The 22088-nt window shown below is 54.6% G+C and overlaps 2 protein-coding genes across 4 annotated transcripts; both read right to left on the bottom strand.

Annotated features, from left to right (window-relative positions):
* Positions 1 to 5796: 5796 nt before the first annotated feature.
* Positions 5797 to 11870, bottom strand: TGFB1I1 (transforming growth factor beta 1 induced transcript 1). Of its 3 annotated transcripts, none has more exons than XM_068968761.1 (11): positions 11849 to 11870; positions 10418 to 10518; positions 10241 to 10293; positions 10004 to 10146; positions 9643 to 9730; positions 9421 to 9526; positions 9109 to 9303; positions 7514 to 7687; positions 7151 to 7232; positions 6690 to 6838; positions 5797 to 6462 (listed from the first exon to the last, which is right to left on the bottom strand). In XM_068968761.1, exons 1-11 carry the CDS (start codon positions 11859 to 11861, stop codon positions 6196 to 6198), a joined length of 1371 nt encoding a protein of 456 aa, XP_068824862.1. In that variant the 5' UTR covers positions 11862 to 11870; the 3' UTR covers positions 5797 to 6195. The 3 variants fall into 3 exon arrangements, with proteins under 3 accessions (XP_068824862.1, XP_068824861.1, XP_068824863.1); XM_068968760.1 differs by having other exon boundaries at positions 10376 to 10518; positions 11849 to 11861; XM_068968762.1 differs by lacking the exon at positions 11849 to 11870 and adding an exon at positions 11274 to 11474.
* Positions 11871 to 14314: 2444 nt separating this feature from the next.
* Positions 14315 to 21669, bottom strand: ARMC5 (armadillo repeat containing 5). Its single transcript, XM_068968598.1, has 6 exons — positions 21172 to 21669; positions 18348 to 18455; positions 17454 to 18240; positions 16091 to 16587; positions 15355 to 15487; positions 14315 to 15252 (listed from the first exon to the last, which is right to left on the bottom strand). The coding sequence occupies exons 1-6, from the start codon at positions 21647 to 21649 to the stop codon at positions 14436 to 14438; spliced, it is 2820 nt and encodes a 939-aa protein (XP_068824699.1). The 5' UTR covers positions 21650 to 21669; the 3' UTR covers positions 14315 to 14435.
* Between the last annotated feature and the right edge of the window lie 419 nt (positions 21670 to 22088).

Genomic DNA, 22088 nt, shown 5'->3' on the forward strand with positions numbered 1-22088 from the left:
TCTGCCCACGGTCTGCCCCTCAGGGCACTAGCCCCTGGATTCCCCCCTGGGAAGGATTAATGGTTACCCTGGGGGCAGTGAGCCGACAAGTTCCCCCGCTAGCCGGCTTTATTTAGCTGAATCAGGCCTCACAGAGGCTGAGGCTGTGGTCCTGAGGAGCTGGACACTTTCAAATTCAAGGGTATTCCCCTTCCTGGGCCTTAGCCCCTGCCTATTCTCCAGAGACTTGGGCTCAAAATGACTTCTTTCACTGGCTAAAAATGCCTATCCTTCAGCTTTGACCTAGGGAACCTGGCTGAGCTAGCCCCCCAGTTCAAACCAATTCGGAGGAATCATTTTCTTTTTTAAAAAATTTATTAAAAAATAATTTTATTTATTTATTTTTAGCTGTGCTGGGTCTTCGTTGCTGTGCAGACTTTTCTCTAGTTGCAGCGAGCAAGGGCTATTCTTTGTTGTGGTGCGCAGGCTTCTTGCATCGGCTTCTCTTGTTGCAGAGCATGGGCTCCAGGGTACTTGAGCTTTGGTAGTTGCGGTGTGTGGACTCACTAATTGCAGCTCCCAGGCTCTAGAGCGCAGGCTCAGTAATGGTGGCGCACAGACTTAGTTGCTCCATGGCATGTGGGATCTTCCTGGACCAGGGATCGAACCTGTGTTTCCTGCATTGGCAGGCAGATTCTTTACCACTAAGCCTTTTTCTTTCTTTTTGAAATATTTATTTTTTTGGTTGTGTCATGGGATCTTCAGTTTTCCTTGCGGCATGTAGGATCTTCAGTTACAGCATTCGGGATCTAGTTCCTTGACCAGGGATCAAACCCGAGCCCCGAGTCCTGCCCCACTGGACTGCGAGGGAAGTCCCAAGGAATTATTTTCGGACTCAAATCTGACAGTGTCACTCCCCTGCTCAGGAAACCTCCAGAGCTCTCCATCACACCCGGGAGGAGGCAGGAGCCTCTTATCCAAAGGTTTAAGGCCTGCCACGCCCCAACCCGTGCCCACCCTTCTCCTCCATCCTCTACACCAAACCCAGAATGAAATCACATTTCCTTCCCATGCCCTTGCCCTCCCCAGCCCCTGGATTCTCATACCCTCTGAACTTTTCTATAAGCTGTGCCTTCTGCCTGGAACACCCCCCTGCCTCCCAAATGGCCAGCCCCTACTCAGCCTTCAGTGCTCAGCCCATGGCATCTCTTCGGGAAAGACTTCCCTGACTTTCCTGACACAGTTCTGAGCACATTGTGTGGACCTTGCCTGGATCCAGATCTGTCTCCCCAGTAGACCAGCGACTCCCTCAAGAGCAGGAGAAGATCGGATTCATCCCTGGAGTCCCATTGCTCAGCACAGGGCTGGAGGCGAGAAGGGAATGGTTTGATAAATAGATACCTGCTGCTCTTTCTAGAAGAATTGACCAGACTTGGGTGTCTGATTATGGTAGTAGGGTTCATGGTGGAAATGAGAACAGAGAATAATATTTTAGGGGAAGGTGGTGAGTTGTTTAAGGAATGCCTTCATCATGGTCCCTTCAAAAACAAACTCTAAGATGAGAATTGGGGTGCAAGAACTGTATTGGGGAGCTGATCACAGTCAGGGCTGTGAAGGAATGAGGAAGAGAGACAAAGAAAGGAGAAAGTCAGTAAAGATGTGTTGATGAAAAGGTTACCACTGTGGGACTTCCTTGGTGGTCCAGTGGCCAAGACTCTGAGCTCCCAATGCAGGGGATCTGGGTTCAATTCCTGGTTAGGGAACTAGATCCCGCATGCCACAACTAAGACCCAGTGCAACTAAATAAATAATTAACAAATAAAATATTTTTTAAAGAAGTTACCACTTTGACAATCCCAGTGGGGACCCTCTGAGACACTATGGGGAACTCATCTCAGAATTGACCCCCAGGAACCACAGAGCTGGGAGAGTTATTTACCATTCCCTATCTCTAACTGGCTGGAGGTTCTGAGGTTACAGAATCCCACCCACCCACCCAGGCCCTCCTCCAGACAAAAACTCAGGGAGCATCTGGGGACACTGAGGGTCTGGGAAGTGTCTGCATATGACTTCCCAGATGGGCCAGGTGGATACAGGTAGGGCACCCACAGCATCTGCTTCAGCAGGTGATGAATTTGAAGTGTCTGGCCAAGTGGTCCAGTGGGTAAGAATCCACCTTGCAATGCAGAGGACTCAGGTTCCATTCCTGGTCAAGATCCCACCTGGTCGGGTGGCATGAGATCCCACATGCCATGGGACAACAAAGCCCGAGCACCACAACTAGAGAGAAGCTCATGTGCCACAACAAAGCCCCGACACAGCCAAATAAAATAAATTTTAAAAATGAAGGGTCAGGAAGAAATCTAGGGGCAAGTATCAGAGGACACATTAGGGTTGTAGGCACTTAAAATTAGATCTCTGTGGCTTCCCTGGTGGCTCAGTGGTAAAGACTCCACCAGCAATGCAGGAGCCGCTGGAGACGTGAGTTCAGTCCCTGGGTAGGGAAGATCCCCTGGAGGAGGGCATGGCAACCCACGCCAGTATTCTTGCCAGGAGAATCCCATGGACAGAGGAGCCTGGAAGGCTACAGTCCATGGGGTCGCAGAGAGTCACAGACTGAAGTGACTGAGTACGCACACACCTGCCCTCATCAGAGCCTGCAGAGGCTGCGTGACGTGGCACCTTGTTCCTCTCTGACCACATCTCCTACGACTCTCCCCTGCTCGCTCTAATCAACCACATTGGCCTTCTTTCTTCCAATACACCAAGCTCGTTACTACCTCCTGGCCTTTGCACTTGCTCTTTCCTCTGCCTGGGGTGCTCTCCTCAGGCTCTTTGCTCAGCCTTCAGAGTCTCAACGTAGATATTACATATTCACAGAGGCCTTCTCTGATGCTGTGGTTCATGTACCTCCTTCCCCACCTTGTCTTAGTTCTCTATTTATTTCCTTCTCACCTTTCCTCCTTCCCTTCCTTCTTCATTCCTTCTTTCATTAGCAAACATTTTTCAAGTACTTACCACCTGCTAGCCAGAAAAACATCTATTTCTGCTTTATTGACTATGCCAAAGCCTTTGACTGTGTGGATCACAATAAACTCTGGAAAATTCTGAAAGAGATGAGAATACCAGACCACCTGACCTGCCTCTTGAGAAACCTATATGCAGGTCAGGAAGCAACAGTTAGAACTGGACATGGAACAACAGACTGGTTCCTAATAGGAAAAGGAGTACGTCAAGGCTGTATATTGTCACCCTGCTCATTTAACTTATATGCAGAGTACATCATGAGAAACACTGGGCTGGAAGAAGCACAAGCTGGAATCAAGATTGCCGGGAGAAATATCAATAACCTCAGATATCCAGATGACACCACCTTTATGGCAGAAAGTGAAGAGGAACTAAAGAGCCTCTTGATGAAAGTGAAAGAGGAGAGTGAAAAAGTTGGCTTAAAGCTCAACATTCAGAAAACGAAGATCATGGCATCTGGTCCCATCACTTCATGGGAAATAGATGGGGAAACAGTGGAAACAGTGTCAGACTTTATTTTTGGGGGCTCCAAAATCACTGTAGATGATGATTGCAGCCATGAAATTAAAAGACGCTTACTCCTTGGAAGAAAAGTTATGACCAACCTAGATAGTATATTCAAAAGCAGAGACATTATTTTTCCAACAAAGATCCGTCTAGTCAAGGTTATGGTTTTTCCAGTGGTTATATATGGATGTGAGAGTTGGACTGTGAAGAAAGCTGAGCGTCGAAGAATTGATGCTTTTGAACTGTGGTGTTGGAGAAGACTCTTGAGAGTCCCTTGGACTGCAAGGAGATCCAACCAGTCCATTCTGAAGGAGATCAGTCCTGGGATTTCTTTGGAAGGAATGATGCTGAAGCTGAAACTCCAGTATTTTGGCCACCTCATGAGAAAAGTTGACTCATTGGAAAAGACTCTGATGGAGGGAGGGATTGGGGGCAGGACGAGAAGGGGACGACCGAGGATGAGATGGCTGGATGGCATCACTGACTCAATGGACGTGAGTCTGAGTGAACTCTGGGAGTTGGTAATGGACAGGGAACCCTGGTGTGCTGTGATTCATGGAGTCGCAAAGAGTCAGACACGACTGAGCGACTGAACTGAAATGAGACAGCAACTTGGACACTGGACAGATAACAGCAAAACAAATGTGTCATTTGACAGACAAGCTCCCAGGAGCTTGCCTTCATTTCAGAAATAAACAAGCATGGGACTTCCCTGGTGGCTCAGTGCTTGAGAATCCACCTTCCAAGGCAGGGGGCAAGGATTCCATTCCCTGGTCGGGTAACTAAGAGCCCACATGCCTAGGAGAACCTAAGCCCACTTGCTGCAACTACAGAGGCCAGTAAAAAAATAAATAAATGAACAAGCAACAAATACCTGTTTGCATTAGTGATAAGTGAGGGATTAGGGAGGTGCTATGGGTGGAAACTAGGGAAAAGAACCAGCTTTACCTAGGCCATCAGGGGAGTTTCTGTACTTTATCACACTTGTCATTGCAGTTTTGTTTCTTTTTTTTCCCCCCATCTGTCTCTCCTACGAGACCAGGAGTCCAAGGAACATGTTTCTCAGCATCCAGCATGGACCCTAGCACAATACGTAGTCAATGAACTCTTGGGAAATGAATGGCTCAAGACTAGGAGGCAGTTACAAGCCGAGGGATGGACAGCACTCTCCAGGGAGGATTTGTGAAAGAGGAAGAGCCGGAGGCTTAGGAAGATCCAGGAGGGGAGCTTCAGAAAGGAAAGAATCTGGGGAAGGTGGTTTGCCCAAAGCCAAGGCAGAGAATCTCACCTTTGGCTCTTGCCCACACCACAGCTGTTCTCCTTGGCTGTTAGCCCCTCTTTGAGCTGGAAGGGCCTTTGGGGATCCATTGTTTCTAGCCTCAAAGGTCCCTGTAGTTAGAGCAGGAATCTAGGCTCCCTTCCTAGGGAACTGTAGGGTCTAAGATACTGGGCTTAGAAAGACCACTGGGGTTTGGGGATTCAGATACAGCCTGAACCTCTCCACACCTAAGAACCCCTGGTCTCACCCTTCTCTGCAGGGGCTTGGTTCATGTGTCACCTCCTCCAGGAAGCCCTCCTTGACTTCCAAGCTGAGTTAGAAGCCTCTTTCTAGTTCATACAGCTCCCAGTTTCCCTCAGTCAGTGCCCTGACCACCCTAAGTGCCATCTTCTGCCTAAAGCAGATGTTCTAAGTCAATACTAGTATGAGAGAAGCTGAAATTTAATGCTCAGATCCAAAGGGTGGGAATAAATTGGCACTTTTGAATGGAGCCCCATCTCTGAGGGTCTTTTAAGGAAGAGGGAGGGACTGCCTTGGTGGCCAGGTGGTTAAAACGGCACTTCCAATGCAGGGGGTGCAAGTTCGATCCCTGGTGGGGGAGCTAAGATCCCACATGCCGCGCAGTGTGGCCAAAAAGTTAAAAAAAAAATTAAATTATTAAAGGAGGGGGGAAATCTGGAGACCAGACAAGGTGCCAAGGGTGAAGGGAGTCGGTACAGATTAAGTGCTTATTTCAAGAGTATAGGGAACTGAAGGGTGGGACAGGAAGGTTTGATGGGGCTCCGCTTGAATTGCCATCCCGGCTGGCGGGCCGCCATCCATACAATCCTGCGCACTTGGCCGACCTTTCCAGCCTCAGGCTCATCTGAAGGGCTGAGGCTGCAGGTCCGGCTCCCGCCGCAATGGCGGCCAGAGCAGTACAAGGGGCGGGGCGTCGCGACGCGAGCCACTCCCGCGCAGAGACACAGCACCGATGTGACGTGGAATGTGTGTTTATGTAGATAGAAAAAAGTGCACAGAACAGTGAGGGGCGGGGGCAGAGGGACGTCTTGGCCAGGCCTTGGATTCGTGAGAATTGCAAGGGCCCTCCTCCAGTCGGGGGGCTCCCTCAAGGCTGGGAACAAAGTGAAGGGTTCACGTGGGATCGGTCAGTGTACGGACCCACTTTGGGAGGCGCGTGGCCTTAAGGGTTCACGGAGCCTTTTCTGACTCGCCCACGGAGTACGTACAGTACCTTCGGGGCCAGTCCCTCCAGTGGGGTGGGGCCTCAAGAAGCCGGGCTGGTGGAGCCCGAAGCTCCAACAGCAACGCCTTGGGGTCTGGAAAGCCAGATCTTTTGAGGTGGGGGGAAGGGCGAGGTCTTTGGGGCTGCGCTCTCCGGGAGGGGCGAGCCCGGCAGGCGATCAGCCGAAGAGCTTGAGGAAGCAGGGCTGGCAGTAGGGCTTGCCCGCGCGCTCCTGGAAGGAGCCCTTGGTGAGCGGGCGCAGGCAGAAGGTGCAGGTGAAGTGGTCCGGGTGGAAGCGGCGGCCCAGGGCCGACACGCATCGGCCAGTCACCGGGAGGCCACACGTGGCGCACAGAGACCCGCGCCGCGCGTGGAAATGGTTCTCGCACAGCGGGCGGCCCTCGTGCTCGAAAAAGCTGCCTCCCGAGAAGGGCGCGAAACATTCCTGAGGAAAGGCAACCACGAAAGGATGGGTCAGGGCCAACCTTCAGACCAAAAAATCCTCTTTTGGAACTGAATAGCCCCCAGAGACTCCCGCAGCCCCTCTCATCTCCAGCGAGCGTGAAGCCCCGCCTCCCCGGGACCCCGCTCCGAATATTAACCCCGCCCCGACTCCTAGTCCCGCCCCACTGGCCCCTCCCTCCAAGGTCCCGCCCCCCACAAGTCGCGTACCCGGCAGACGAAACAGTCCGGATGCCAGAGCGCACTGAGCGCCGAGATGTAGTTGTCCAGAATGGGGCCTTGGCAACCTTGGCAGCGCGGCGCGAATAGCTGTAGGAAGTCCCGGCGGCAGTAGGGGCGGCCCTCCCGCTCGTGGAAACCTAGGAGCGGGAACAGAGTAAGGAGGAAGAAGGGTTCGAGGTGGCCCCGGGAGCCCACAAACATCTGAGACTGGGGGGCCGGAAGCGGCGCAGTGAGAGGACGCAGTCGGTGGAGAGGGACAGGGTCTGGGTTGGGGGCAGAGCGGGAGCGAGTGGGATGGGAGTCCGCAGGTGGGATAGGCCGGGTCCAGGAGAGAGCAGGAGAAAAATCAGGCCCGCGAGGATTTCGGAAGTCCAGTGGGCGGGCCCAAAGGGAGTGGGGCGGGATGTCGAGCGGACCCGCGGCTTTCAAGATGGGAGTCAAGCTCTCACCTTCATCTCCGAAGGGCTCCCCGCAACTAACGCAGCAGAAATGCTCCGGGTGCCAGTGGGTGCCCAAGGCAGTAACCATCTTCTGCGGGGAATGAAAGGGAACACTCAGCGTGCCCTCCCCCCATTTCCTCTCCCCTTCCTCTTCCACCCTGAACCTAAATGAGTGGCTTGAAGTATGAGTTGAAGCTGCGGGAGACCTAAGCAGAAACTTGGGAATCAAAGAGCGCGGAGTCGAAAGAGTTGCGGAAGAGAACCCTGGAAGCGCCTGGGGTGGGGATGGGAATCGCGTTAAGTGGATGAGGCTCATCCCACAGGCTCCTTGGGTGAAACAGAGGCAGGGCTTGTGGTCCAGGCGGGGCTCACGTGTCGGATGGGTTGATTGCAGAGGCCACATCGCGGAGAGAAGCGCTCGAAGTAGCACTCAGGACAGAAGGGAGCTCCATCCTTCTCGAAGAAGCTGCTGCCTCCCAGGGCGGTGGAACAGCCACCGCAAACGAAGTGCTCAGGGTGCCAAGCACGGCCAAGCGCCGTCACCACCTGTGAGTTGGGGGTTGAGGCGGGGATCAGAGTGGCCCTGGGGCTGCCAGATGTCCAGTGAGCCAAGGTTTACGTGGCACTTTTCACATCTTATCTCTGAGAAGTCAGGATGAAGTATCGAATGTCCAAGTAACTCAATCCCAAAGCGATGGAGATTTAAGCCGGCTTCCAGCACAGTACCTAGGGCCCACCATACTTTTTGTAGGCCACAAAAATGTTGTAATTTCTTTTAAAATTAGAAGAAAAAAAATAGCTAGAAGAAAATGACTAAATATATAATATTAATGTATTCATCTTCACTCCAACTGCCATAAAATGCAATTTATATATTTTTTAGTGGAGGAAGGGGCCCATGAAGGTGAAAGTGCTTAGAAAATTCATAATGTCACCCTGCTCTGCTGAGATTGGAAATTCTCACCAAAATGGATGGCGGTAGGGCACTTTATCTAGCAGGAGGATCTAGATCAACCACTGGGCACAGTTGCCCATAACATCTGCTCAGTCAATAAGCCAAGAACTGGAGTTCCCAAACCAGACTGGTGGAGGAGAAACAGTCTTTGTGGGTCCTGAAGAGATGGTGGGTGGAGCCAATGACGCTTTTGTGAAGATTAAATGAGAGGGGGGACTTCCCCGGTGGTGCAGTGGATAAGAATCTGCCTGCCAGTGTAGGGGACACAGGTTTGATTCCTGCTCTAGGAAGATCCCACATACCTCAGAGCAACTAAGCCTGAGCACCACAACGACTGAGCACATGCTGTAAAGCCTATGAGCCTCAACTACTGAGCCCATGGGCTGCAACTACTGCAGTTCTTGTGCCTAGAGCCTGGCTCTGCAACAAGAGAAGCCACCTCAATAAGAAGCCTGCACACCACAACTAGACAGTAGCCTGAATCTCCGCAAGGAGAGAAAGCCCACGCACAGCAATGAAGACCTAGTGCAACCAGAAATGAAATAAATTGATTAATTAAAAAGTTATATGGGGGTTTGTAAAGGAGCTAGCAAAATGTCTGGCACACAGTAGGACTAGAATAAATAAAACCTGGATTGGAATCCTTACTCTGCTACTCACTTGCTGTCTGACTCGCATCTTCAATTTCCTCATCCGCAAAATATGAATAACAATAATACCCACTGGCTCTCAGTGAAATGAGTCTATAGGTCTCTGGGCTTCCCAGGTGGCGCTAGTGGTAAAGAACTTGTCTGCCAAAGTAGAAGATATAAGAGATGCAGGTTTGATTCCTGGGTGGGGAAGATCCCCTGGAGGAGGGCATGGCAACCCACTCCAGTACACTTGCTTGGAGAATCCCATGGACAGAGGAGCCTAGTGGGCTACAGTCCATAGGATCGCAAAGAGTTGGACATGACTGAAGTGACTTGGCACACATGGGTCTCTACCCCCTTACTTGCAGAACTTCACTTACTTGCCCAGCAATGGGTTTATTGCAGGAGCCACAGAGGCCCTTGGCCTGGGTGGGAACGCCACGGCGGCTGAGGTCAGACTGAAGCAGCCCCAGCATGGTGTCCAGGCTGCCTTTGCTGGTGGGCCCTGGTGGGGAGGGGGCGTCCTCACTCATGGAGCTTGGCACTGGTGGTGGGGTGGGCCCTGAGGCTGGCAGCTGCAGTCGTGAGGACAGGAGAGTTGAGTCAGCAAGGCAGCGTGTGTGAGAAGGTCTCAGATGGGTTGAGAGCCATAAATCCACAGTGGTCCACCCCGCACTCCCTGAGTGACTCACATGGTTCTGGACACGGAAGTCAGAGAGTGAGGCCATCAGTCTATCTAGCTCCAGGGTGGCTGAGGTGGCTGAAGGCTTTGGGAGAACAGGGGAGGGGCTGGGAGGGCTGTGAAGAACACAACTTGTGTCAGCTCAGAGTCTCAGCGTAACGCTTCCTCCAGTAACTCCAGCATCCAGAACTGACTACCTCTTTCCCAACCCCGCCAGCTATGCCAGACTCACGGGCTGGGCCTTTTCTTGTCCTCAGACTGGTCCTCCTTCTGCTCCTCTGCTGTCTCCTTGCTAGATGGGAACTGAGACATTATTTCATCTGCAGAGAGGAGAGAAGGGCACTGGGCATGGAGCCATGTGCTAGCCTCCTTCCCAGTTAAGGCTCGCATCCCTTTAGCTGCTACCCTGGGAAATCTATGGGCTTCCTTAGTGACTTGGACAGTAAAGAATCCATCTGCAAGGCAGGAGACCCCAGTTCAATCCTTGGGTCAGGAATATCCCGTGGAGAAGGGAATGGCTACCCCCCTTAGTCTCTGCCCAGCCCTGCCCCGCCCCCCCATTCCATCAAGGCCTGTCCCAGTAACCCTGGTACCTGTTATGTTGAACTGAGTAGCGTTAAGTTCCTGAAGCAACCTGTCTAGCTCACAGAGCCCCGTGCCCAAGACACCGCAGGAAGAGGAGAATGGAGGGGTGGCAGGGGCTGCAGGCTTCGGGGACCGAGGCTTGCATACCGTGCTGGGAAAGAGGGTGGGAGCTTGGGTTCAGGGGTGGGGAATACAAGCCTGAGTCTCAATTGGCCACCCCATCCCCCCATACCCAGTCTTCTCACCTGTACAGATGGTCTTTGTCCCCAGAGGCTCCTGAAGATTCCCCAGGCCCCATCTATAGAGAAGGACATGTGTGTGGGATGATACGCCCGTACTCTGCCCTACTCAGGCCCGGGTTTCCTTTCCTCTCACCAAACCTGGCCCGAGTGGTTGTCCCTCTCCCCAGCATCTGAGCTCACCTGTGTCAGAGGAGACGTGAGGGGCTCTGGGGGCCGCTCTTTTAGAGCCCCTGACCTTGGCATGTGTGAGGTTGTGGTCTCCAGGTCAGAGAGCAGGGCATCTGCAGGGAGAGGCCGTCAAGGTGAGAGGTTGAGAGGTCAAGGTTAAGGCAGAGACAGGGCCTTAAGAGATCAGAGAATAAGTGTTCTAAGTGGGCAGTGTCTGAGGAGGACAGAAGCGAGTATTAAGAGTAGAGGTCAAGAATCAGAAGAAATACAAGGCAGACCATGGCAGAGATGTGGAAGGGCAGCAAGGACTATTTACGGTCACAACATCCCACGTGGCTTATCCTGAGAGTCATTTACAAGCTCAGCTACCTGACTCTTTAATTCTCTGAATCTCCGGTAATACAGTCAAAATTGGCTCTTTACTGGAGGCAAATTTGGCTCCACCCCAAATTGCTCAATTGGCTGTATGCCTGACACCTGCTTTCTGATTGGATGCTCTTTCTGACACACCCCCTACACTTAAACAGGCCCCTCCCAGCCCTGGCCCTTCTCCAGATGCCACTGGGCTCCGCCCTATGCACCTCATTGGTGAGTCTGCTGGGACCTGCTTTCTGATTGGTTTTTTCTTCAGTACCAGTGCCCGTTACTCATTCTGAGCAGCACCCCCTACCGCAGGGTGCTGGAACTCCTTCTCTCCCACAGAGCGCACAGCCTTCCCGCCCCAGTTCCAAAAGACCGGGAGGATGAGATGCGTGAGTCCTTTCTGCCCCAAGTCGGAGGGACAGACCACAACTCCCCTCGACCCCAACACACACAACCCAACTCCCCCCGTCTCCATCCCCAGATCCAGAACCTTTGAACTCTTTACCTTTCAGAATTTAGAAGTCCCTGCTCCTTTACTCTGCATCTCTGAGCGCCTTGATGGAACCCTTAACCTCTCTCGCTGGCATCTCGGCACTCATCTATTATATTTACTTTCTGCCCCAAGGACCTGACCCTACCATACTTAAGGGCCCTTAACTCTTTCGTTCCCCAAACCCTAGGGCAAACCCATTTTCTTCTCCAGAACTTACTGTCATTGTCTCCTTTCCCGACTACTTTCCCAGGCCCTGGACCCAAGGTCCTTTTAACTCCTCCCTTCCCAGAGCTCCCGAGCCCAGGCGCCTGCAGGCTCTGCACCTCCCTGCCCATCCGTATGCAGCCAGCGACGGGGGAGCGAAGTGAAGGAAGAAGGGAGGGAGCGACCAGTCTGGCAAAGGCAGGAAGGGAGCGGCAGGAAGGGGGACGTGGAGTCGGAAAGGAGGCGCCGGCAGAGACCAGAAGCGAGAAGACCGGGAGGCAGGGATGGAGAGATGCCGGGAGTGCTAGGGGGCCCCAGGATGGGAAAGCGGGTTCAAGCAGTGGTGAGGGGCTTGGGGACAAGAGGACCCGGACCCCACTCACCCAGGTCCTCCATGACGGGGCGCGGGCAGAACGCGCGGGGCGAGCAGGGCGGGGGCCGTGTCCGGTGGGGGCGGGGGGCGGGGGACGTCCGGGAGCTGGAGGCCCAGCCGTGACCATGTAAGGAAGCCGGGACCCGCTGGGATAAGGCTGGAGGGGGGACGGGGGGGGGGTGAGAACGGGAGAACCCGGGGTGGGGGCCTGTAAGGGAGGGAGGGCCCCGGCCCACCCAGGCCCAGCCCGCCTGCCTGCTGCGCAGACGGCCACACCCCAGCCTTGGCCTCAGCTGTAGGGAGCCCCAGGCGGCCAGAGTCGGAGTAAGAGAACTGGCTCTTCCAGAAAAAGCCCGGGATCCTCTGCTCAGTGAGACTCTTGGACACGGACTGAGGCCCCCAAGCCCACCTCCCCCCATCCCCAAAGTTAGTACCTTGAGTCCAAGACAGAACTCCTCTCCCACCCCCTGCTATTCCCAGAAGATTGCTCTAGACAGAATTTTGGAGTTGGAGGCGGTGGTGATGTTCTAAGGATCTGTCAGGTCCCAGGTTCAGAGATCTTTCCTAAGAGACTGTGACAATGACATAAACAGAGATCCCAAAAGGCACACAAACTGGATACAAAGAAATCTCTGAGAGACAGAGATGATGAATTCATCCACAGACTCTAAGCCATAGAGTTGGAAACAGACATACAGACACAGATAAACAGAACTTGAGGCCCAAGTCCCATGCAGACTCAGGAGAAATGCTTCCAGGGAGCCAGACCTCAGCCAACTGTCCCCTGCACCGAGATGACCCAGACCTGTCCCCCAAGAGCCCTTTCCCAAGATACTGATGAATATAGAGAAGAAAGCAAGACACAGACTCCGGCCACAAAGGAACAAGAGGCTTCCCTGGACTGAGAAATCAAGTTGGAAATGGGAAACTAGAGATAGGTGTGGACAGACACAGCAGTGGAGCAGACAGACTGTGGGTCTCAACTCAGACACAGGTCGACTGAGCACTGGAATGGCAACTCAGGGGCTTTAAAAAAAATAGATGCCGGGGGAGGGGGCTCCGCTGGAAAGGAGAGGACATACATATCCTTATGGCTGATATGCGTTGTATGGCAGAAACCAACACAGCATTGTAAAGCAATTATCCACTAATTAAATAAAAAAAAATACTGATGCCCAAGGCACTCTCCCCTCAGTCCAATTCAGTTAGAAAGGGCCCGGGCATCAGCACTTTTAAAAAAGTTTTCTGGGAAATTCCCTGGTGGTCCAGTGGTTAGGACTCCAAGCTTCCGCTGCAGGGGGCACAGATTGGACCTCTCGTCAGGGAACTGAGATCCCACGAGCCGTGCCAGGCAGCCAAAAAGAAAGAAAGAAAGAAAAGCTGGAAAGAGAAATGAGTAAGTCCTTAAATAAATATTTATATATTCCATTAAAAAAAAAGCTCTCTGGGTGATTGTAAAGGACATCATGAGAACAAAGACCTGGATACTCTCAGAGGCAGCAAGGGGCCCCGTTGGCTTCCCAGAAGTTAGTGGACACCCCCAGTCCAGGCCCTGTCCTCAAAGTCAGGGGTCAACGCCACCTAAGTGGTCAATGATCTGGGAGCCAGGTTGATGGAGACCCTGCCTGGGCAAAGCAATGCCAGCCTAGGGTTCCAGCTCCCTCTGGGCATGACTAGTGGCCTCAGGGACTTGAAGAACACAATAGGTCTTCCCTCAGAACAGCAGGACACTTGGTCCAAGAGATGAGAATGGACCCAGAGACAGAAGGTCCACGATAGGTGATGGGTGATGAAACGATAGTGCCAAGGTCTTGGACATCCATCCCCACCCACACATCCCCTCAGCCCTGATCCAGGTCTGTGTCCAGCTGTGTGGCTGTCTGAGCAATGAAGTAGCCTGAGCAGGAAGCAGGCTTCCCCTGGGGCCCAAAACCACATCCTCAGGAGCAGCCTGGCAACTGCAGCATATCCCAGGGTTCCAGGAACCTGCACATTGTTACTTATTAAACTCCTGCATGCCAGGGGTGGTCTGTACTGAGACACAATTGTTGTTGTTTAATTGCTAAGTCATGTCTGACTCTCTACAAGCTCCACCAGGGTCCTCTGTCCATGGGATTTCCCAGGCAAGAACACTGGAGTGGGCTCTCATTTCCTTCTCCAGGGGATCTTCCAGACCCCAGGACTGAACCTGCGTCTCCTGCAGGAGCAGCAGTTTCTTTACCACTGCGCCGCCAGGGAAGCCCACTGAGACACAGACACCTGGACACAACCCTGCTGGATGGGTTAAGACGTGCAGGTACTCCCACAGGAAAGGAAGCAGAGACACCACACAACAGAGGGAGCCGACTCCAAGGCTTTTAATTTCAACTCCATAAAGCTGGGCCAGGCCAGGTGCCTGGGGCCCTAGGCTGTTCTCCACCTCAAGGGCCCCATGCCCAGACCCTGGCCTTGGCTTCTCACTCCTGAGTCTTCAGACACCCGGGCTCCAGGTCCATCCTCTCATGGGCCCTCAACAGTGACTCCTTCTGCTCAGCCTCCTCTCGTTGAGAGAGACCTCCTCCTAGCTAACTCATCCCTGGGTCTCCTCCCAGGGTACATCAGTCTAGGTTGGGACCTTTGCCCCCCGATTCCACCCCCATCACCACAGCCAGTAAGGCCTCGGTCAGGGGCCCAGCCTCCTCGCCGGCTGCTTCCACAAGCCCCACCAGAGCCAGGGCCCGCTTCCGGGGGCACTGCCCCGGCCCCAGGGTCCAGCGTGCGCAGTGGGCAGCCAGCCGTGGCCGGCCCAGGCGGAACACCTCCCCCACTGACTCTGGGCCACCCTGGGGTCCCAGGTGGATGCGGCCCACAGCTTCTTCCAGCTCCTCCTCCAGCCCTGGCAGCAGGAAACGGCCAGCGGCTTCCAGAGCCTCCTCGGCTTTGGAGCCCAGCAGGGGCTGGCCTGGCGGAGGGACAGGCCCCAGGGCGGCCCCACAGCCCCGGCAGCCATGCAGGTGATGCAGAATGGGCCAGGCCGCGCTGGGCGACAGGCCTCGGAGGGGCACTAGGTCCATCTGGGCTTCGGCAAAGCTGCCAGCCAGCAGGGCCCGGAAGAAGGGGGAGGCAGTGGCTGAGGCGGCTCGCTGGGCAGGGAGCCGGAGGCCTGAGTCCAGCAGGAAGTGGAGGTCGGGAGCTGGCATGGGGGCTGGGCCCAGCAAAGGTTCATAGAGGCAAGGGGAGGGTGGGTCTAGGTCCAAGGGGATTGCAGGTAGGACAGCGGGGCTCCCCGTGGGAGACACCAGGCCTTGGAGGCAGGAAAGGGAATCTGCGGCAAAAAAGAGGAAGAGCGGGTGCGGAGCGGGTCGGGTAAGCGCCGAGAGGAGGAGCCGAAGGCCGCCCTGGTCCAGAAGTAGCCGCCGCCACAGAGAGGGCTTCCTTTGAGGGAAAAAGAGAATCTTGAGAAGCTGGAAAAGGGCAGCGCTGGAGAACAGCAATCTTGCGCCCCCTGCCCCTGCGAGGTGCCCACGTCTCCCTCACCGACAGATGAAGGGCAGGGTCAGGGCGCAGGCCACACGGTCCTCCGGGCTCCCAGAGAGCAGCAGGTGGGTGAGGGCCCCCACTCCGAAGGGCGACTCAGCTTGCACTGTCAGGTTCTGCAGCAGCATTTCACCTGCGCGGGCGGGCGGAGCAGGTCAGGTTGGCAGCTGGGGTGGGGGTAGGGGTGGGCAAGAGAGGCCCCTGGGTCCCCGAGAGGAAGGAGGGGGTGACCTCAGGGCAAGGCAGAGGGTGATGACCGCAGGCCCTGGAGGGATGGCCACCCAACACGAGGAACTGGAAGGTTAAGGGCCAGAACAGGAAGTGGGATGGTCAGGGAATGATTCTGGGTCCTCAAGGGCCAAAACAGGACACAGAGGACTGGGCAGTCCCTGGCAGGCTTGGAAGGGGACTTTCAGAGGATGTGAGCCTGGGAAGACGTGGTGCTTGACTCCCAGTGGAGTCAAGGACAGTGCAGAATTTAGGAATACGGGGAAATGAGAAGAGACTGAGGAAGGAGAGGCAGATTCTAAACTGTTTGGGCCAAGCCTGGTGCTGGGGTCCCTGGGCCCCATTACACAGTCAGAGATTGAAGAACTATGTGTGGGGGCAATGGAGAAGAGAATCCTTCCCGGCCGCCACTTGGTGGCTGTTGTTCCCAGGGATGGCGGTGAGAGAGCAGGTGAGGCGCAGTGGGAGGGGAAGGGTGAGAAGGGCGCAGGACCCACGCAGGACCCACCCAGCTCCCGGTGCTGGTGCTGGCTGCGGCGGGCTGGCCGGGTGCGCAGCGCCGGCCAGTCGTCGGGGGCGACGCCGAGCACCAGCCAGGCGCGCAGTAGCGCCGCCCCGTAGCTGCGCACGAAGGCCTCCAGGCAGGCGGGGTTGCAGGTGAGCCGCGCCAGGATGCGCAGCGCGCGGGGGCTCGGCGGGCCCGGCGCGCCCGTCACGTAGGCCAGCAGGCCGCACAGGGCCGGGCCGGTCACCAGCGCCCCGCTGGGGTCGGGAGCCTGGGAGAAGCGCGACAGCAACAGCAGCGCCGGCCCCTCGCGGCCCCAGGGCTCCTCGGCGGCAGAGGCGGTGGGGCTGCGGCCAGGCGGGCGCAGGGCGCGGGGCGTCCGCAGCGAGGTGGGGCTGGTCAGATCTGCCGGTTCTGGCGGCGGCGGACAGCACTCCGGGGACCAGTCGGGAGAGATGTCTCCCGGGCCTGCAGCATAACCCTCGGAGATCAGCCAGGACCTGCAGTGGGGAGAAAGGATATGGAACCTAGAGCCGAGGGGAGGGAGCAGGTCAAACGAGCGGTACTCCAAGAGGTGACTGAGGCCAGAAGAGAAGGCAGCCTGAGGGGGACAGGGGAAAAAGGGAATCCCAACACCCACCCACCCAGCCCCCATCCAGCAATTCCTGACTGCCTATTGGCTAGTGTATGCTAAACGCGTTTCAGGTACTACAGAGAAGCAAAAGCAAAAAAAGATCAAGACCTTCTGGAGTTTCTGTTCAGCGTGGTGTGAAGTGATATGCGTGGAGAAAAAATAAAAGGGAATAGAAACACAGGGTGGGGGGCTGAGCTTTCCAGGTGGTAAGGAAAGAGCCGATGTTTTAAATCAAGTCCCCATGAATATAAGATCTAATCAAGGCATCTCAGAGGAGTGCCCTGGGCACAAGGAACAGTAACCAAAGAGGCCCAGCACGCAGGCATGCACGCACGCAGGCTAAGTCCCTTCAGTCGTGTCTCTTTGCGACACTATGGGCCACAGCCTGCCAGGCTCCTCTGTCCATGGGATTCTCCAGGTGAGAATACTGGAGTGGTTGGCTACGCCCTCCTCCAGGGGATCTTCCTGACCCAGGGATTGAACCCAGGTCTCTTGCATCTCTTGCACTGGCAGGTGGGTTGTTTATCACTGTGCCATCTGCAGAGAGCCAAGGTCAAACAAAGGTGGCTCCAAGAGAGAAGAGGTGTATTTGGGGTCTGGAAGGCAGCCATGTTCAGTGAGAACAAGGTATTAGGAGTCAGAATCAAAGTCTTACAAAGACAGAATGGGTGGGAGCAGGGTGAGTGAGGGTAGTGAAGAGGCCTCACCCCATAGCATCAGGTGGGAACTCACTGGAGGCTTCGGAAGCTTCCGGCCTCTGCCCGCTCTGGGGTCCTCTCCTCAGGAAAGTCCCAGGAAGCAGCTTCTCTTCCCTCTTCTTCCTCATCACCAGCCTCACCACACAGCTGCCCAGCCAGGAGAGGTACCAATCCCAGAGCTTGAAGCCGGCCCAGGGCCCCTGTATCATACAAGAAGCCCACAAGGGCAGCCACCACACGAGGGTGCCAGGCGCTGGCACGGGGATCCTGCAGCAAGCCCATCAACAGCTCCAACCCCCCAGCATCTCGCAGCCGGGCCCGGTTGATAGCCTCCCGGCACAGCAGACACACAGCCCGCACCAGGGGCTGCTGGGAGGCTGGGCTTGCCCCGTTGAGGCCCCGGCGCCGCCGGAGTTCACCCAACAGCACCTCCACGCCCCCAGCATTGCCCAGGGCAGGCCGCACCAGGCCCTGGGCACACAAGTTGGCGAGGATCAAGATGGTAGCCTCACGCACGGCTCTTTTGGGATGGGAGGCCAGGCCGACCAGTGGGCCGAGTCCCCCACCCAGACTGAGCTGCTCAGCACAGGCCCGGGAGCAGCCTCGACTCAGCTCCAGGAGGGCACGGACCAAGGCCAAGGTCAGTGCCGGATCTGGCGCTGCAGCCAGAAGTTCAGCCAGTGGGCGCACCGCTCCCTGCTGGGCCAGGGCCAGGCGGTGCTGGGGTGAGTCCGCCAGGTTGCGGAGGGCACGGACCACACTCTGGCGGCACTGGGAGTCCTGGCAGGCCGTCAGGCTCTCCACGAGCAGGGGAACAGCACCTTGGGGTGAGGGAGGAGATGGAGGGTGAGTGAGGACAGACCCCCGCCCCCCCATCCCTTCTTTCATCCCCAAGCCCCAGCTGGCTCCACCCTCAAAGCCTGCTCACCAGCACAGTGGATGTCCCCGCAGCTCTCAGGTTCCATGGCTAAGTTCCCCAAAGCACGGGCGGTTCGGTTCTGGATGCTGTCTGTCTTCACACACTGAAGAATAGTCACTGCAAGAGAGTTTGGCCTCTTGAGGGTTCTACTCCTTCTTGTCTCTCTCCTTAATCACCTCAAGAATGTGGCCTCAGGACAGGGAGCTCAGGGCCGGTGCACTGGGATGACCCTGAGGGATGGGATGGGGAGGGAGGTGGGAGGGGGGTTCAGGATGGGGGACGCATGTACATCCATGGCTGATTCATGTCAATGTATGGCAAAAACCACTACAATACTGTAAAGTAATCAGCCTCCAATTAAAATAAGTAAATTTTTTTTAAAAGAATGTGGCCTCAGAGAGTCAGGGAAGGCCTCCAGAATAGGCCTAACACTTGCGGGATCTGGAAGGTTCGATAGGTAGGTGTTTTCTAGGTGGATGGTGGATGGGAGTGTTAAGGGACATTTCGGGTTTGGCAGCACCCTTTGCAAAGGCCCAAAAATGAGATCTAGTGTTTATGTTATGACTTCACAAAGCGCCTTGTCAGGTCAAGAGATGAGGACTTGAATGTGAGGGCACTGGGAGCCATACAGAGTTCTAAGAATGGACATGACATGACCTAAACTGGCAGTCATGAGGAGAATGGATTACAGGGGGAAACGGTAAGGCAGAGGGAGCAACCCAGAAGCTGTCGCAACAGCAAGAAGATGGGCTGACCCAGATACCAGCACAGCCCAGCACAGTCTCTGGGCATGTGATGGAAGAAGGCAAAGCAGTGGCATGGATTCAGGAGATATTCAAAGTACAGAACAGTGAATGAATGATGGGGGTTATACACTAACAACAAAATGTGTATTTATTGAGGACTTAATGTGCCAGGCCCCTTGTCAAATACATTATGGTCCAGATACATTTTATGAAAACTGAAAATAATGTTTTACTTTATCAAAAAAAATAAAGATTTCATAAAAATAGGCCTAAGTTTATAGCTGGCAGGCAATGAAGAAGAACGCTGTGTTCACAATGTTGCCACTAGAAGGCGCCAATTTAGCCGGTAAACAGAAAAGCTTGCTATCTTCTGGGTTTGTTCTTATTTGAAAAACTGAAATGAAGATAATGCACAATATTATATAAGTTGTGTGCTCTGCTGCTCAGTTGTGTCTGACTCCTTGTGACCCCAGGGACTGCAGCCTGACAGGCTCCTCTGTGCATGGGATTTTCCAGGCAAGAATACTAGAGTGGGTGGCTAGTTCCTCCTCCAGGGGATTTTCCGGGCCTAGGGATTGAACACACATCTCCCGCATTTGGGAGGCAGAGTCTTTACCACTGAGCCACCTGAGAAGCACTATTGTATAAGTTACAAATGTACACTGTATAAGTTACAGATGTACAATATCAGTTCAGTTCAGTTCAGTATAGTGATTCCCAAATTTTAAAGGTTACATTCCATTTGTAGTTATAACACTGGCTTAGGATTTGTTCTAGTTTTTGGCTGTGCCTGGAGGCTTGCAGTTCCGACCAGGTATGGAACCTGGGTCCCAGCAGTGAAAGCACCAAGTCCTAACCATTAGACCACCAGGGATTTCCAGGATTTGTTCTTAACGTGCTAGTTTTTAATAACTGGGAGTACCAATTGAGTATCTGTGCTCCGTCTTTGTATTTTATTTTCTCCCTATTCCAATTTTTTAAGGTAGTTACTATTACCCCATTTTATAATCCTAGTCTCTGATGGGTCTAGCTCACTGCAGAGCCCACTTTCTGAAGCACTACACCTGAAGTCTAGCTCATCAAATGGGATTTCAGAGCTCTGCACAAGGCTAGACACAGCAGGCACTGAGTGCCTGCTATGAACATGAAGACTAAGAATCATTTCAAAGTCACCAAATAACCTCTTGGCCTCCATTATCACTTCATGGGAAATAGATGGGGAAACAGCGTCAGACTTTATTTTTTGGGGCTCCAAAATCACTGCAGATGGTGACTGCAGCCATGAAATTAAAAGACGCTTACTCCTTGGAAGAAAAGTTATGACCAACCTAGATAGCATATTCAAAAGCAGAGACATTACTTTGACGACTAAGGTCCGTCTAGTCAAGGCTATGGTTTTTCCAGTAGTCATGTATGGATGTGAGAGTTGGACTGTGAAGAAAGCTGAGCGCCGAAGAATTGATGCTTTTGAACTATGGTGTTGGAGAAGACTCTTGAGAGTCCCTTGGACTGCAAGGAGATCCAACCAGTCCATTCTAAAGGAGATCAGCCCTGGGATTTCTTTGGAGGGAATGATGCTAAAGCTGAAAACTCCAGTACTTTGGCCACCTCATGGGAAGAGTTGACTCATTGGAAAAGACTCTGATGCTGGGAGGGACTGGGGGCAGGAGAAGGGGATGACCGAGGATGAGATGGCTGAATGGCATCACTGACTCGATGGATGTGAGTCTGAGTGAACTCCAGGAGTTGGTGATGGACAGGGAGGTCTGGGGTGCTGCGATTCATGGGGTCGCAGAGTCGGACACGACTGAGCGACTGAACTGAACTGAACTGAGCCCAGATGCGAGAAAGGTGATCCTTAAGCAATACTCAGGTAATTAGCTGTAATTATCGGATCTAGGAGGGCTAGCATATAATTTCTAGAAAGATAAGTGACGTCACGTATCTCGACAACAAGAAAACTGAGGGCGCTGCGCCGTCCTAAACCACAATCCTTCAGGTTGCAGCACAAAGAACTCGAGACTCCGCCCAGGTCCAGACAGAGGTATGGGTGGAAACGTTCTAGGAAGTGAGGGCGGAGCACTTACCCAATGGGAGAATGCCTCCGAGTCTGCGCACTTCAGCTCGGCACGCCCCTTCAGTACAGCAGTTGGCTAGGATGCTGAGCGCCAAGTCCAGCGTCTTGCGCAGGCGCGCTGGTGGCGAGGGTGTCGCTGGTGACGCAGAAGAGGGGGCGGAGCCCGGCGAAGGGGCGGGGCCAGAAGAAGCCGCTGACTCGACCGACGAGGGGGCGGAGCCTGCGCCACCCTGGGACGGGGCGGGACCCGCTGCAGCCGCTCGCCGTAGCAGCGCGAGAAGGGGGCGGAGCCCGCCGCGTGCCCGGAAGCGCTCTATTCCCCCGGCTGCCTTGACGTGGCGCGTACGGAGGGCTAAGAGCGCACGGCCCAAGGGTGTCTCGCTGGTAGCTGTGTCCTTTCCCCCACCTAGACCCTCCCCGGCCGCCGCCGTGAGCTGCGCGAGGCAGAACGAGAGCGAGTCCGTGGGGGTTGACTTCGCAGCCGCCATCTTGGCTCAGGCCTAAGGCTCCGCCCCTCTCCTCGCAGCTCGTCCAAGGGAGCGGAACTGGAAAAGAGGGGCGTGGCCAGGCACCGCCTCTCTGACGCTTTTTAAATAGCGCCGCCGCTGTTCTGCAGGTTGGAAGTTGTAGTTCTCGATCCTGGTGCTCTGACTTGCACAGTCGCAGAAAAAAATGTGGAGAGTAGTGGTTATCTAATCGTTGTGAGAAACCTAGAGGCGCTTGCGGTGCATGCTGGGATATGTAGTCTGCGCCAAGTTTAAAACGTCTAGCTTAGGATCGATGGGAAACTAAAGGGCCTCAGGTGGACCAGTACCTCCGACCTTGGAGTCTCAGTCAGGTGCTACTCCAGGTGACGTGTCTACTCCGCCCCCAGCGTGTCCTTGGCAACGACAGCTCGCTTTGCCGCCCCCCAGCCGTGGCCGGGGC

The sequence above is a fragment of the Capricornis sumatraensis genome, chromosome 3 (assembly GCF_032405125.1).
Source record: "Capricornis sumatraensis isolate serow.1 chromosome 3, serow.2, whole genome shotgun sequence".
In the NCBI taxonomy this organism is placed as follows: domain Eukaryota; kingdom Metazoa; phylum Chordata; class Mammalia; order Artiodactyla; family Bovidae; genus Capricornis; species Capricornis sumatraensis.